Source organism: Myotis myotis, unplaced genomic scaffold, assembly GCF_014108235.1.
Source record: "Myotis myotis isolate mMyoMyo1 unplaced genomic scaffold, mMyoMyo1.p scaffold_m19_p_1, whole genome shotgun sequence".
Classification (NCBI taxonomy): Eukaryota; Metazoa; Chordata; class Mammalia; order Chiroptera; family Vespertilionidae; genus Myotis; species Myotis myotis.
Window position 1 is genome coordinate 160142050 of NW_023416313.1, and position 13971 is coordinate 160156020.

Genomic DNA, 13971 nt, shown 5'->3' on the forward strand with positions numbered 1-13971 from the left:
CCCACCTTCACCCCTACCACCGGCCCTGCCCGATTGGCCTCCAGACCCCACCTATGCACAAATTCATGCACCGGACCTTTAGTACTGAATAAGCTTTAACCTTGCTTATAGGTCATTTGTTAGCAAGGTAATACTTTTTCATGTAATAGGTATGGGTTTTTAGAACAGTCTTAAGTAGGACTATTTCCTTTTTATTAGAAAGCCTAGTTAGCAGGAGAGTGAGGACTATTATAATCTGATTCTCTGGCATCTTTTTCCTGGAAAATTCCCAAGTTATGAGTGTTATGTTACCACTGAAAATACATGGGAATGGGACATTGGGCAACTGTTGAATTTCTATACCCCTGGTACTTTTCTGAGAACTTAGAGAAAGTAAAAATCTTTCAAAGTAGAGTGTAAATTGCTTTGATGCACAAATATCTTTCAATTTCTTATCAGAAAAGAGCTGGAAGTCTTCCTGTAATGAAGGGGAATCCTCTTCTACCTCCTATGTGCATCAGAGGTCACCTGGTGGTCCCACCAAACTGATAGAAATCATCTCAGACTGCAACTGGGAGGAGGATCGGAACAAGATATTGAGCATCTTATCCCAGCACATCAATAGCAACATGCCACAATCACTTAAGGTGGGCAGCTTCATCATTGAGTTGGCTTCTCAGCGAAAGAGCCGGGGTGAGAAGAGCCCCCCTGTTTATTCTTCTCGTGTGAAAATCTCTATGCCATCATGTCAAGACCAAGATGATATGGCTGAGAAATCTGGATCAGAGACTCCTGATGGTCCATTATCCCCTGGGAAAATGGATGATATCTCTCCTGTGCAGACAGATGCCCTGGATTCAGTGAGGGAGAGATTACATGGAGGCAAAGGTCTGCCCTTTTATGCAGGGCTTTCTCCTGCAGGGAAACTTGTGGCCTATAAACGTAAACCCAGTTCAAGCACATCTGGGCTTATCCAGGTGAGAATTATCTTTAATCTGGGTGTAGCACTTTTTTATATTTAGGTAACATCTTTATTTTTCAGAGCCCTCTGGGGGCCTTTTATAACTTGTTTTCACATTGCCTGGGAACTGAGTGACAAAATCATTATCTCTTTTTATAATAGGTCTAGGTTAGAAGCATACCTACAGTGAATTTTTGTCACACTTATGAACAAATGTAGACCCTCGTCTCCTCAGAAAGTTACTCCTCTTAAACTTCATTGTCTGGTTCTAGTGATACTTTGGCAACCAAGCAAGGATAGTAAGGGATTCAGTTTAGTTCTTGAGATTATTATTAGAAGAAAGCTTTCAAAATAAAATGAGATCAAATTGATTTTAAAGTAGGCAGTATGTGTTTGGAAACTTGGAGAAAACTTAAGTAAGGTGTTATTCAAATCATAAAAGTTTTTTAAATGAGTCACAATTTGCTTGCTTAAGTACTTTTTTAAAATATAATTCATAGGGTTTTTGTCAGTATAATCATTGTTGTAGGACAAATATCTCTATCCTTACTGTTCAGTAATTCAGGCAGATTATATTAGTAAAATTACCCTAGCATGTAGAAAAGCCTTTGGAAAGAGAAGTTCTGAATTAAAACTTAGTCATAGTCAAAAAGGTTTTCTCCTCTTGCTCAGAGACATTAAATGCACTTTTATATCAGCATAGCAAATGTGTAGAAGTGTCTGACATTGTTGCTAAGGTTACTTGACTGTATTAGCTTGACCACTTCTCTGGGCTAAGGACTATTCCAATAACAATATGGATGATCTACTTAGTTAAAAACTTTTTATTGCAGTTTATTCTTGGTGGTCCTATATACTGCTTCTGTTGGTATTTCTTTCTTCTTTAATAATGAGGAGAGCAGGGTTTTCTCTTTATTGCATTTATTGATAAATACTTTGAGAGCCAAGACTTATCTGAAATCATTTCTAGAGAGACTAGAGTCCCTGAAATACAGGCATAGAAATTTTGTGTTCTCTTCTGTCTAGGACTCAGAAAGCCATCATAAAATGTGAATTTGCATAAGCAGTCAGGACACTGTAGGCTTTTGGGGAAGCTGCTGAGTATTCTTTAGAGCAAGTCTCTCAAAGGAGCAGATTACAGATATCTGATCTGGACTCCACAGAGCCTGAAGAACACAGCAAAGTTTACTTTAGGATAGAAAGATCACATTTTTTTGTACCAACGTAGGCATAGATATTTCTAGGAATAATCACAATTGTCTAGGAATAATCACAATTTTACCTAAGTTGCAAAGAGTAATTACGTTTTGTGTCCTTGGAGAGAGAATGGGTTGCTGTAGTGATTCTCCTCACCAATTCCCTATTAGTTTGGAGAGTTTGAGTTTTTCCAACTCCCTCTACCCCCTCCTCCTTTTAAATGATGTAAAGGAGGGACAAAAAAGGATATCTTCTTTAGTCATCCAGCAATATGACTTAGAAAACATGGGTAAGAAACTTGGGAGGTTTTTGTTTTTCTTTCTTTTAAGAAAAACTTCCCTGCTGCCCCAAATAGGCAGTCTATCAAGTCAGGCAATAGAAAAAAATCTTCATTCATTGATTTACTTTCTTCTGACAATTTTAAAAATTACAATGAGTTTCTACTAGCATTTATTTTGAGCCAACCCCAGATTTTATCCAAGAGATGAAGACAATATCTTCAAAGTTGAGTTTTTAGAAAACTGAGGTTACTTTGTGACTGAGGTTAAAGTAGACTCACTGTATATTTCCCAAATGTTGTGAAGGGTAGCTTATAAGGACCCTTGTGAGAGGGCTTCATTATGCCTTCTAGTCTTGTCAGAAAATTTGGAGAATACAGTTAGTCATTTTTGCTGGTGATTGTTAATAACTTAATCAGAATTGCTTATTGACAAGTAAAACAATTGGATGATTGCTTAGATTTGACATATCTTTCACATTTCTGTGATGCAGATATGATGAGTTTCTAAGATTCTCTGTTTCCCAGTTACCAAAATGAAGGATGAGATTAGTTCAGAATATCAGATAATAGTATTTTTTTTTCCACCTCCTGATTACTCAGATTATACCAAATGGGAAAAGCCCATTTCTTTTTCCCTTTAAATCAGAAAAATAGATTTTTAAAACCTTGTGAAAATGAAACCCCTGTCAAGGGAGATGAGTTAGCAAGAGAATTTTATCTTTACAGAATTTCTCTTTGCCACTTGTTTCAGGTTAATGGTAAGAGTTACCCGCAGGCTAAGTTGCTATTGGGACAGATGGGGGCATTGCATCCAGCCAATAGGCTAGCTGCTTATATCACAGGCAGGTTGCGACCCTCAGTCCTGGACCTCTCAACCCTCAGTACTGTCATCTCCAAGGTAGCATCCAATGCCAAGGTGGCTGCATCCAGGAAACCACGTACCCTGTTGCCTTCAACATCCAATTCCAAAATGGCATCCTCCTCCGGCACTGCAACAAATCACCCTGGGAAGAATCTGAAGGCATTTGTCCCGGCAAAAAGACCAATTGGTAAGTTGGGCTGTATAAATGTTTTGGAACTTGGACTTGCTTCTTGGTCTGTGGATATAGTATGGGGGTTGTGAAAATTATTCTCAATGTCTGTCTTGCTCAAATATTTTGGGAATGCCTCTGATGACGTATAATACTAGATAAATTGAACTTGTTAGTTTTACAGTTATTGCCCAGACTTTTATTAATGCAGAAAAAAAGTAGGCTTTAAATTTTGTTTTTAATTTTATATTTAAAAGGAGAATACATAGTCTTAAATACTTTTCCCTAATTTAATATTTCTTCTATGAGGACTGGTGTTATTGGTACCAATCATATGTATGTTCCTTGAACTTGTTAAACAATAGAGGTAGCAGAATCAAAGTGGGTTGAGTTTGTATAGGCTTAAAGTATAGAAGGCTCTTGGAAAACATAATTTCGGGAACATTATTCTATCATCTGTGTTCTCTGAATGAAAATCTTTTGCTTAACTTTAGTGCTAGAGTCTGTAATAAATTACTCTCTTGAAAGCCTTTGTGTTTTAGCATTGAGAGTATATACAATTGGTTTATACAATTGGTTTATTGAATTTCTTTTTGTTGTTTCAAATCTATTTAGGAATGTTAAGTAAAATTGTCTACTACTATATTTTTTTCCTCTAATAGGAAATTGAAGTCTCTGGCTGAATGCTGGAGTTATGTGAAGATGGAGGGATAGGCATTGTATGCCTTAAAAGGAACCCATTTTATCTCTTTTTTTATAACGTAGTGGTGATTTAAAAAATAAACAGTCCTGTTCTGTCCTCTCATGAAAAATGTTTTCATACATGTTAAAAATAAGACAGTAAATCTAACTGTCTTATAAGAGGATTGCAATAAAGAGGTGGAGGTGCTGGGTTAGGAAGAAGTGGTGGAAAAAATTTTTAAATTAGAGTTGTGGGGGGGGGGAATCTTTATCTGTTTGAAGTTGTGTGCTGCTGTATTATCTTTTTATTTTAATTTTAAAACTTATTTTCAATCCTCACCTGAGGATTGGAACATTTTCACTGATTTTTAGAGAGTTAGAGAGAGAGGCATCGATGTGAGAAACATCTATTGGTTGCCTGTCGTACACACCCCTACTGGAGATTGAACTCCCATCCTAGGCATGTGCCCTGACAAGGAATCAGACCCACAGCCTTTTGGTGTATAGGACAATACTCCAACTAACTGAGCCACATGGCCAGGACAGCTGTAGTGTCTTTTTCGTGTCCTGGCAATATGGCTATATTGCGCAGACAAAAGATTTATAGTAGGAACACCAAATTTTAATTCCTTTCTTGTTAGATTTTAAAGGTTGGGCTAAGGGAAGTGTTTTGATTTCTGTGTATGGAAATTGACATGTATATTGCAGGTAGGTAGTACCCGTAAGAAGTGGACCCAGTGGTGCACACAATAAATGTTTATAAACACAGTCACTAAGAGGATAAAATATGAGAACTGAAGATTTTTGACCTGCAAATTTTTATTTGCAGCGGCACGACCCTCTCCTGGTGGTGTGTTCACACAGTTTGTGATGAGTAAAGTTGGAGCCCTGCAGCAGAAGATACCTGGAGTTAGCACACCCCAACCCCTAACAGGGCCACAGAAGTTCAGTATCAGACCTTCTCCAGTAATGGTCGTCACACCTGTGGTTTCTTCTGAGGCAGTTCAGGTGTGCAGCCCTGTGACTGCTGCTGTCACTACTACCACCCCTCAAGTGTTTTTAGAGAATGTTACTGCTGTGACACCTAAGACTGCTATGTCTGACGTGGGAACTAAAGAAACTACTTATCCTTCTGGTGCCACCACTGCAGGGGTTGTTGAGGTCTCTGAAACTAATACCAGCACTCCTGTAACATCTACCCAATCTACAGGCACTGTGAACCTTATCAAAACAACTGGGATAACTACCCCCGTGACTTCAGTTGCTTTTCCTAAGTCTTTGGTGGCATCTCCAACCATAACTCTTCCTGTTGCTTCCACTGCTTCCACCTCCATAGTCGTGGTGACCACAGCTGCATCTTCCTCCATGGTGACCACACCAACTTCATCTCTTGGCTCTGTTCCCATTATACTCTCAGGAATTGATGGGAATCCACCAGTGAGCCAGAGACCAGGTAAGGCCTAGAGGTTAACTAGCTGGTTTACTATACAGCTGTTATATAACTTTGTGGTTTGTGATAGGATTATAGATATATCAGGGTAACCGTGTAGGTGTTTCTGCTGTAACATGATACATGTATTCCTGAAAACCTTTGCATTCTGCAAAACTGAATACTAAAAATAAGAGAGCCCATGGTTAATGTAGGGTTAGGACAAATCACTGAAAATCTATGCAACCTTGTTATAGAGCACTAGTAAAAACCATAAATGGTACCTTAGCGATAAATTGAACAGTTTTGACAGATGACTTAGTGGTGCTGGAAATTTCTTCAAGATATTACAAATACTCAAACATTAGAATGGAAATGGTGGATGAAGGATACTGCAATGATACATATGGGAGTGGAGCTCTGAGCCAGTAGTAGAGCAGCCATTAAGGTTGACACTGGAGAAAGTGCAATCTTTTGTGTACTGAGAGCTAGGGATGCACATCTCTGAGGAGAGCACATGAGGAAAGCCTTGGCTGTGCTCTCTTTTTAGGGGTGGGGTAGTGTATTTTTTTTAATTGAAAAAAAAAGAAGAAAGATTATAGGCTTCTGCCTATGCTGCAACCAAGCTGAAGGCTTTTTCTTTGTCCTTGCTGAAGGTTAAAATTCTGGGTCCCTTGCTTAGTAAAAACCATTTGTGAATCAGTCCAACTCCCATATAACTGACGTTATTCTCCTACTTAATTATTATACATGAACTGATTGAAATAGAAATAAGACATATTTCTTTGCTTAGGACTAATATTTTATATGCTTATCAACTTTTTAGTCAAAATTAAAATTTTTCTCTTGTTGACTTAGGTTAAGTGAATTTGAAATAGGAATATCTCACATTTTGGTAATTTTCTATCCTAATTCAACTACTAAAGTAAGTAGTTTTCTTAGTGTACTTGGAGAGGACTTTCTTTTTTTTTTTTTTAAAATGTATTTTATTGATTTTTTACAGAGAGGAAGGGAGAGAGATAGAGAGTCAGAAACATCGATGAGAGAGAAACACCAATCAGCTGCCTCCTGCACATCTCCCACTGGGGATGCGCCCGCAACCAAGGTTCATGCCCTTTGACCGGAATCGAACCTGGGACCCTTCAATCCGCAGGCCGAGGCTCTATCCACTGAGCCAAACCGGTTTCGGCAGAGAGGACTTTCTATGGAAAAGAGTGAGAGACTTTGCAGGCTTTACGGGGAAATAAATAGCCAACAGCAATTCTCTCTTGGTTAGTGATACTTTTACTACTAAATATTTTTGCCATTAGTGACATGGTCCAAATCCCTGCTGGTATTTGAGGAAAGAAGTGACTTGGATTTTGTTTATAAGTTGAAGTTCTATTGAAAGAAGTGAATCACAATATTAAATGTGTTTGTCTTCTGCTTCTCATAATAAGCATATAAAATTGGTTAGTTTAATACTCATTTTTGGAAGTGAGATCATTACTGATGAAGCTGTTTTGATTTCCTATGGAATCTCAAGGTTTATATCTTGTCATGTTTTAACTAATCATGTTTCCTAATCCAACCTTTCTTTATATTTTTAATTCTCTCATGAAACTATAAAGTCATTTAGCTTTTTGTAGTTCATTGTTTCTTGGATTTTAGTCGCTCAGATTATATATTCATGTATCTTGCTCTTATTCCCCTTTGTACTATATTGACTTGATATTTTTATTTAAATCAACTCATTATTTAAGTTTGCTTGCTTGTTTATTTTTGTTAATTTTCACCCAAGGATATTTCTTCCACTGATTTTTAGAGAGGGAAGGCAGGGGGAAGAGAGAGAGAGAAACATCAGTGTGAGAGAGACACATTGATTGGTTGCCTCCCACATGCAGGTGCCCTGACTGGGGCCAGGCATCAAACCTGAAACCTAGGTATGTGCCCTTGACCAGGAATCAAACCCATGACCCTTCAGTGCACAGGCTGACACTCGAACCACTGAGCCATACCAGCCAGGCTTTAAGTTTGTTTGTTTATTTATATCATTTTAAATCCTCACCTGAGGAGTGAGGATATTTTTTTTAGAAACAGTGGGAGAGGAGAGGAAAGGAGAGAGAGAGAGAGAGAGAGAGAGAGAGAGAGAGAGAGAGAGAGAGAGAAGGAGAGACATTGATGTGTAAGAGTAATTTAATTTTGAATCATTCTCCAGATCATAATTTAAATAGAAATGTTCAGGAAATTAATGCTTTAATATGTTTCTTATTTCACATACTATACATGAATGTTTTTAAATTGCACACTATTTTTTTTTTAAGAATTAGTTTGTTCTCTGTGTTTTATTTTGTTTTCAAGAGAAGTCCTGGATCTTCTATATGTAATTTGTCATGTAAATGTTAGGAATATGACTTTCTTTTAGAAATTTGATGTTTCATGGACAGAATGCCTATCTGATGGGTAATGTTAGGTAATTTCCCTAATTTGAATGGTAATATTAGACCAGTTTCATTTATGCTTATTATTATTATTATTATTATTCCTACCTTTTCATCCCCTTGATCAGAAATCTATCTATACATTATTCATATTATTTTTCCTATGTCTTTCGTATTTCTAAATATCTCTTCCAAACATTAAAGTGCATCTTTAGGTACTATTAATGGTTTTAAATCTCTCAATTCACATCTTCTGCATTAAACTTTTGCTTTTCTATTTGTTTTAAAACTATCTTTTGTCTCTTCCTAACCAGGCTTTATTTCCCTGTTTCTTCAATGTCTCTTACTTTCATTCTATTTTTTTGGGCGGGGGGTATGCATTTTTTTCTTTGTGAAAAACAATTTCCACAAATTCTAAAAAATATATTGTATTGATTTTTTATAGAGAGTTAGAAATATTGATGAGAGAGAAACATCGATCAGCTGCCTCCCGCACACCCCTCTCTGGGGATGTGCCCGAAACCAAGGAACATGCCCTTGACGGGAATTGAACCTGGGACCCTTCAGTCCAAAGGCTGACGCTCTATCCACTGAGCCAAACCAGTTAGAGCTCCACAAATTTTTACACTGTTGATTTGTCAGTGAATTTTAAAAGCCAAGAAGTTTGAAGTTTTTTATACTTTATGACTTTTAGTTGTTGACTTTATCTTATTTGATCATGCCCTGTGAAACTAAGTCTTAAGACTAGTAAATATTAACAGCCTGAATTTTAAAGTTGAAGAAGAGAATTTATCATGAATGATCTCTCTTTTTTTTTTCAAAGGTGGAAATTTATTGAAGAACAAGTACAGACTCCCACGTGGAGAGGGGGGAAGAATCTCACAACACAAACTCCCACATGGGGAGGGGGAAAGAGTTCCCCCTCTTTAGCTTTAATGATAATCCAGATTTAGAGGGCTGCCCATGTTTTTCATTAGGCAGCATTGTCTTTTTAAGGGCACCTCTTGACAGTTGATGCTTTTTTTATTTTCCAGTCTAAATGTAAGGCTCTGCAGTGTCTGGTTAATACTTTTAAGATAAATTGTTCTCAGCCATACGACTACTAAATAGGTACAGGATTTCAACAACTTTATAATTCAAATTAGAAGTTATTTGTAGCATGGTCAGATCTTACAATTTTTTTCCTACATGTGTTAAAGGGAAATTCTGATACTATGTTTCTATTTTCTGTTTTTCAGAAAATGCCCCTCAAATTTCAGTGGCTACTCCACAGGTTTCTCCTAACCCAGTGAAACGTGCTGGACCTCGATTGTTGTTGATTCCAGTGCAGCAGGGTTCTCCTAATGTCAGACCTGTCTCAAACACACAACTTCCAGGACACCGGATGGTCTTGCAGCCTATTAGGAGCCCAAGTGGAATGAACCTATTCAGGCACCCTAATGGGCAGATTGTTCAGCTCCTCCCTTTGCATCAGCTTCGAAGCTCTAATACCCAACCCAACTTACAGCCTGTCATGTTTCGTAACCCAGGTATAAAACGAGATCTTTTGATGAGTTTTTCTTTGGTTGAATTATTTGGCCATATGGTATGTTAATACACCAGGATTGGTCTCTCAGAATCATCTGTTCAAAAAGAAAAGTATACTTTGGAAGTCTTGATATGGGCAGTGGTGATTTAATGTTTTCTTTTTCTTACCAGGGTCTGTGGTGGGAATCCGGTTACCCACTCCTTCTAAGCCTTCAGAGACTCCACCAACTACTGCTTCATCCTCTACTTTTTCTGTTATGAGTCCTGTAATTCAAGCTGTTGGGGCTTCTCCAGCAGTGAATGTCATCACTCAGGCACCATCATTGCTTTCTTCTGGACCTAGTTTTGTGTCTCAGTCTGGTACATTGACCCTGAGGATTTCCCCTCCTGAGCCACAAAGCCTTGCAAATAAAACAGGCTCTGAAACCAAAATAACCTATAGCTCAGGAGGGCAGCCTGTTGGTACAGCCAGCCTCGTTCCTCTCCAGTCTGGTAGTTTTGCCTTGTTGCAGCTCCCAGGACAAAAGCCTGTTCCCAGCTCCATTCTTCAACATGTTGCTTCTCTTCAGATGAAGAGAGAATCCCAGAATGCAGACCAGAAAGATGGAACATGCTTTTTAAAAAGAGAGCAGGAAACTAAGAAGGCAAAGGCCCTACAGTCAGATGGAGAAGCTGTAGACTCTGAGGCTAATGCTATAAAGCAAAAGTCAGGAGCTACTACCTCAGAAGAAACTCTGAATGATTCCTTGGAAGATGGGGGTGATCATTTAGATGAAGAATCCCTGATAGAAGAAGGTCCTGCAACTGTTAAACCTTCTGGGCACTCCTGTAGCACTGGGTCACTCACAAGTGAAGACTGTAAAGATGCTAATGAAGGTGGGATTAGGAATCATAATAGTTCTAAAGAAAAACTGACTCTTCTAGAAGTTAAGACCATTTCTGAAAGAGCCAATAATATGACAGTCCAAAGTATAAGTAATGTGCAGCTTAAAAAACTGGGTAATGTGAAAGTGGAACAGCAGAAAGGATTAGACAGTTCAGAGGAGAAATCAAACAAATTTCCACTTATCTCTAAGGAAGACTGTAAACTTGAATTATCAGGGAGCATAGTTGTGGAGGAGCATCAATCTAATCCACAGTCAGAGGCCAAGGAGAAGGGATGTGGAGACTTTCTAATGGACAGTCTTAAGGAAAGATGGAGAAAACACCTGAAGGGCCCATTGACCCAGAAATGTATTGGAACTTCACAAGAATGCAAGAAAGAGGCAGATGAGCAGTTAAGTGAAGAAACAGAGACTTGTCAGGAAAATTCAGATGTGTTTCAACAAGAACAATGCATCTCTGGTTTACTTGGAAAAAGTGAAACTACTGAGAATACTAGAGTTTTAAAAACTGAATGTGATTCTTGGAGTAGGATTTCTAGTCCTGCAACCTTTGCCATTGTTCCTAGAAGAGCTACAAAAGGGAGCCGAGGTGAAGGACATTTTCAAGATCATGTACTGCTCTCAAGAGAACAGACACAACCAAAGCAAGAGAAGAAGGGTGGGAGAAGCAGTGCCGACTTCAGTGTTTGGGATTTGGAAGAAGACGACGAGGAAGATGAGAATGAGAAAACCGATGATTCTATTGATGAGATTGTGGATGTTGTTTCTGACTACCAGAGTGAGGAGGTTGATGATGTAGAAAAGGTGGTGAGCCCATTTTTGTTGTGACTGAAACCTCAAGGATTTAAATGATTTATTAGAGACAGTAGCTTTTCAGAAGATCACTAAGACCTTGATACATTCAATTGGATGCCTAGATTTAGATCATGATTAAATGACTTTGTAGTTTTAGGCTGTGTCAGTCAGGTAACATTTATTGAGCTTATATTGTTCTTTGAGATTTGTCTGATATTATGGAAAGGCTGGCTTAAGCCTTTTGGAGATAGATGCTTGTGATGCTCTGTCAAGTTAGGTTTAAAAAAGGAAATCCTAAAACCACTACTATCATTTGATCCCAATTATTTTTTGACATTTTCTATATAAAGTGATTGTTAGCTTATCTGGTAGATACATAAAAAACAGAGTAATGGGTGACCTTAGAACTGGGGGAGAACTTATCTACCTGTACTTAAGAGACATGTTCTTTTTGGAGAACAATGGAAAATACCAATATTTTAATATGATTGTGCCTTAAGTTTTTCTTTATCTCCTAAAATTAAATAGTTTTTAGAATTTATATTCTGAACTTCGGTGGTCTTCCTTTGTAATATGATCTTTATAATTTATTCTTCTGAAGCCATTTTTGTAGGTTCCCTATTTAGGGTTGTATTTACTGAACTAAGTAACTGAGTCAGTGTGATATAGGGCAGGAGTTGGGCAAACTTCTTCTGTAAAGGGCTGAATTACAGGCTAGACTCAATTGCTGTTGTAGCATAAAAACAGCCACAAACATTAGTAAGTGAATAAGTTTAGTAGCTGTGTTCCAGTAAACCTTTACTTACCAAAACAGGTGGTGGGCTGTGTTTGCTGACCCCTGACATGGGATCTGCTGTAAATCATAAGGAGGTTATACAGATGCCTGTGGGGTGCCCTGAAATCTAAAAGGAATGAGTCCCTCTTTTCAGGAGCAGATAATATGGGCCTCTGCACTGATTGCAATGCAGTGGGTTATTTTAGAATTTCACTTCCTTGTTGTTCACTCAGCCTTTGTTACCTAGTCCATCTATGTTAATAACTAACCACCTCATGCAGATAAAACATAAAAATAGTATTTTAAAACTAAAATGTTTAAATATTTTTGTGTTGGTTATTTCTTTTTTTTTTTTTTTGGGATAAAAAGGATGAGATTTATTTATTTTTTTTTTTTTTTTTTTTTTTTTTTTATTTTAATTAAATCTTTATTGTTCAGATTATTACATTTGTTCCTCTTTTTTTTCCCCCCATAACTCCCCTCCTCCCAGTTCCCGCCCCACCCTCCGCCCTCACTCCCCACCCACTGTCCTCATCCATAGGTGCACGATTTTTGTCCAGTCTCTTCCCGCATCTCCCACACCCCTTTCCCCCCCAGGAATAGTCAGTCCATTCCCTTTCTATGTCCCTGATTCTATTATAATCAACAGTTCATTCTGTTCATCAGATTATTTATTCACTTGATTCTTAGATTCACTTGTTGATAGATGCATATTTGTTGTTCATAATTTGTATCTTTACCTTTTTCTTCCTCTTCCCCTTCTTAAAGGATACCTTTCAGCATTTCATATAATCCTGGTTTGGTGGTGATGAACTCCTTTAGCTTTTCCTTATCTGTGAAGCTCTTTATCCGACCTTCAATTCTGAATGATAGCTTTGCTGGATAAAGTAATCTTGGTTGTAGGTTCTTGGTATTCATCACTTTGAATATTTCTTGCCACTCCCTTCTGGCCTGCAAAGTTTCTGTTGAGAAATCAGCTGACAGTCGTATGGGTATTCCCTTGTAGGTAACTGAGTTTCTTTCTCTTGCTGTTTTTAAGATTCTCTCTTTATCTTTTGCTCTTGGCATTTTAATTATGATGTGTCTTGGTGTGGTCCTCTTTGGATTCCTTTTGTTTGGGGTTCTCCGCGCTTCTTGGACCTGTAAGTCCATTTCTTTCACCAGGTGGGGGAAGTTTTCTGTCATTATTTCTTCAAATAGGTTTTCACTATCTTGCTCTCTCTCATCTTCTGGCACCCCTATAATTCTGATGTTGGTACGCTTGAAGCTGTCCCAGAGGCTCCTTACACTATCCTCGCATTTTTGGATTCTTTTTTCATTTTGCTTTTCCGGTTGGGTGTTTTTTGCTTCCTCGCATTTCAAATCATTGACTTGTTTCTTGCGCTCCTCTGGTCTGCTGTCGGGAGTCTGTATAATATTCGTTATTTCAGTCCGTGTATGCTTAATTTCTAGTTGGTTCCCCAATATAAGATCGAGGGTCTTATTAGTTTTCTTGTAGATCTCATTAAGTTTATCGACGGCTTCTAAACAGTTCTTTAGAGACCTTAAAAGTGTGGTTCTGAACTCTATATCTTCCATTGACAATTTTGTCCTGTTTCTTTGTCTCCGCATTTTGTTATGCTTCCTTGGTGCACCCCCTAGTGGTCTTTGTTCACAGTCTTATAGTTAAATCTTGATTGTTGTAGCTAATTCCAGGGAGGGTTTGACCTCCAGGCCAAGTGGCTATGAGAATCAGCTGTGTCAGCAGTGAGAGAACTTCTGTCCTCTAGGGAGGTGCTAATCTGGCGTTTGCCTGAGGCTATCCGGCAAATGCCTGTGTGCAGGGCTTGGGCGGGGCGGGTCGCACAGGATCAACAGGGTGGGCCGGAGAGAGCAGTTATGGCGGCTCTCAGTCCTGTCCCCAGGGGCTCTGCCTCTCTGAGTCCCAGCACCCGCTGCAAAGCTCGGAGAGAAAGCTGCACTCGCTCTGACCGAAGCCAGACAGTCCCGCTTCTCCCGTTTGAGTCTGGGTC

The 13971-nt window shown here is 38.6% G+C and overlaps 1 protein-coding gene across 14 annotated transcripts in view; it reads left to right on the plus strand.

The window, feature by feature from the left end:
• The window catches only part of MGA (MAX dimerization protein MGA), a 136951-nt gene that overhangs the window by 100504 nt on the left and 22476 nt on the right, over positions 1–13971 (plus strand). For 7 of the 14 annotated variants that reach the window (XM_036298100.1, XM_036298085.1, XM_036298146.1 and 4 more), the window contains exons 13-17: positions 439–956; positions 3169–3466; positions 4959–5582; positions 9217–9507; positions 9677–11196. In XM_036298100.1, coding sequence (XP_036153993.1) covers positions 439–956; positions 3169–3466; positions 4959–5582; positions 9217–9507; positions 9677–11196 — 3251 coding nt within the window. The remainder of the gene's footprint in view (positions 1–438; positions 957–3168; positions 3467–4958; positions 5583–9216; positions 9508–9676; positions 11197–13971) is intronic. The other 7 variants (XM_036298118.1, XM_036298156.1, XM_036298174.1 and 4 more) reach the window with 7 other exon arrangements.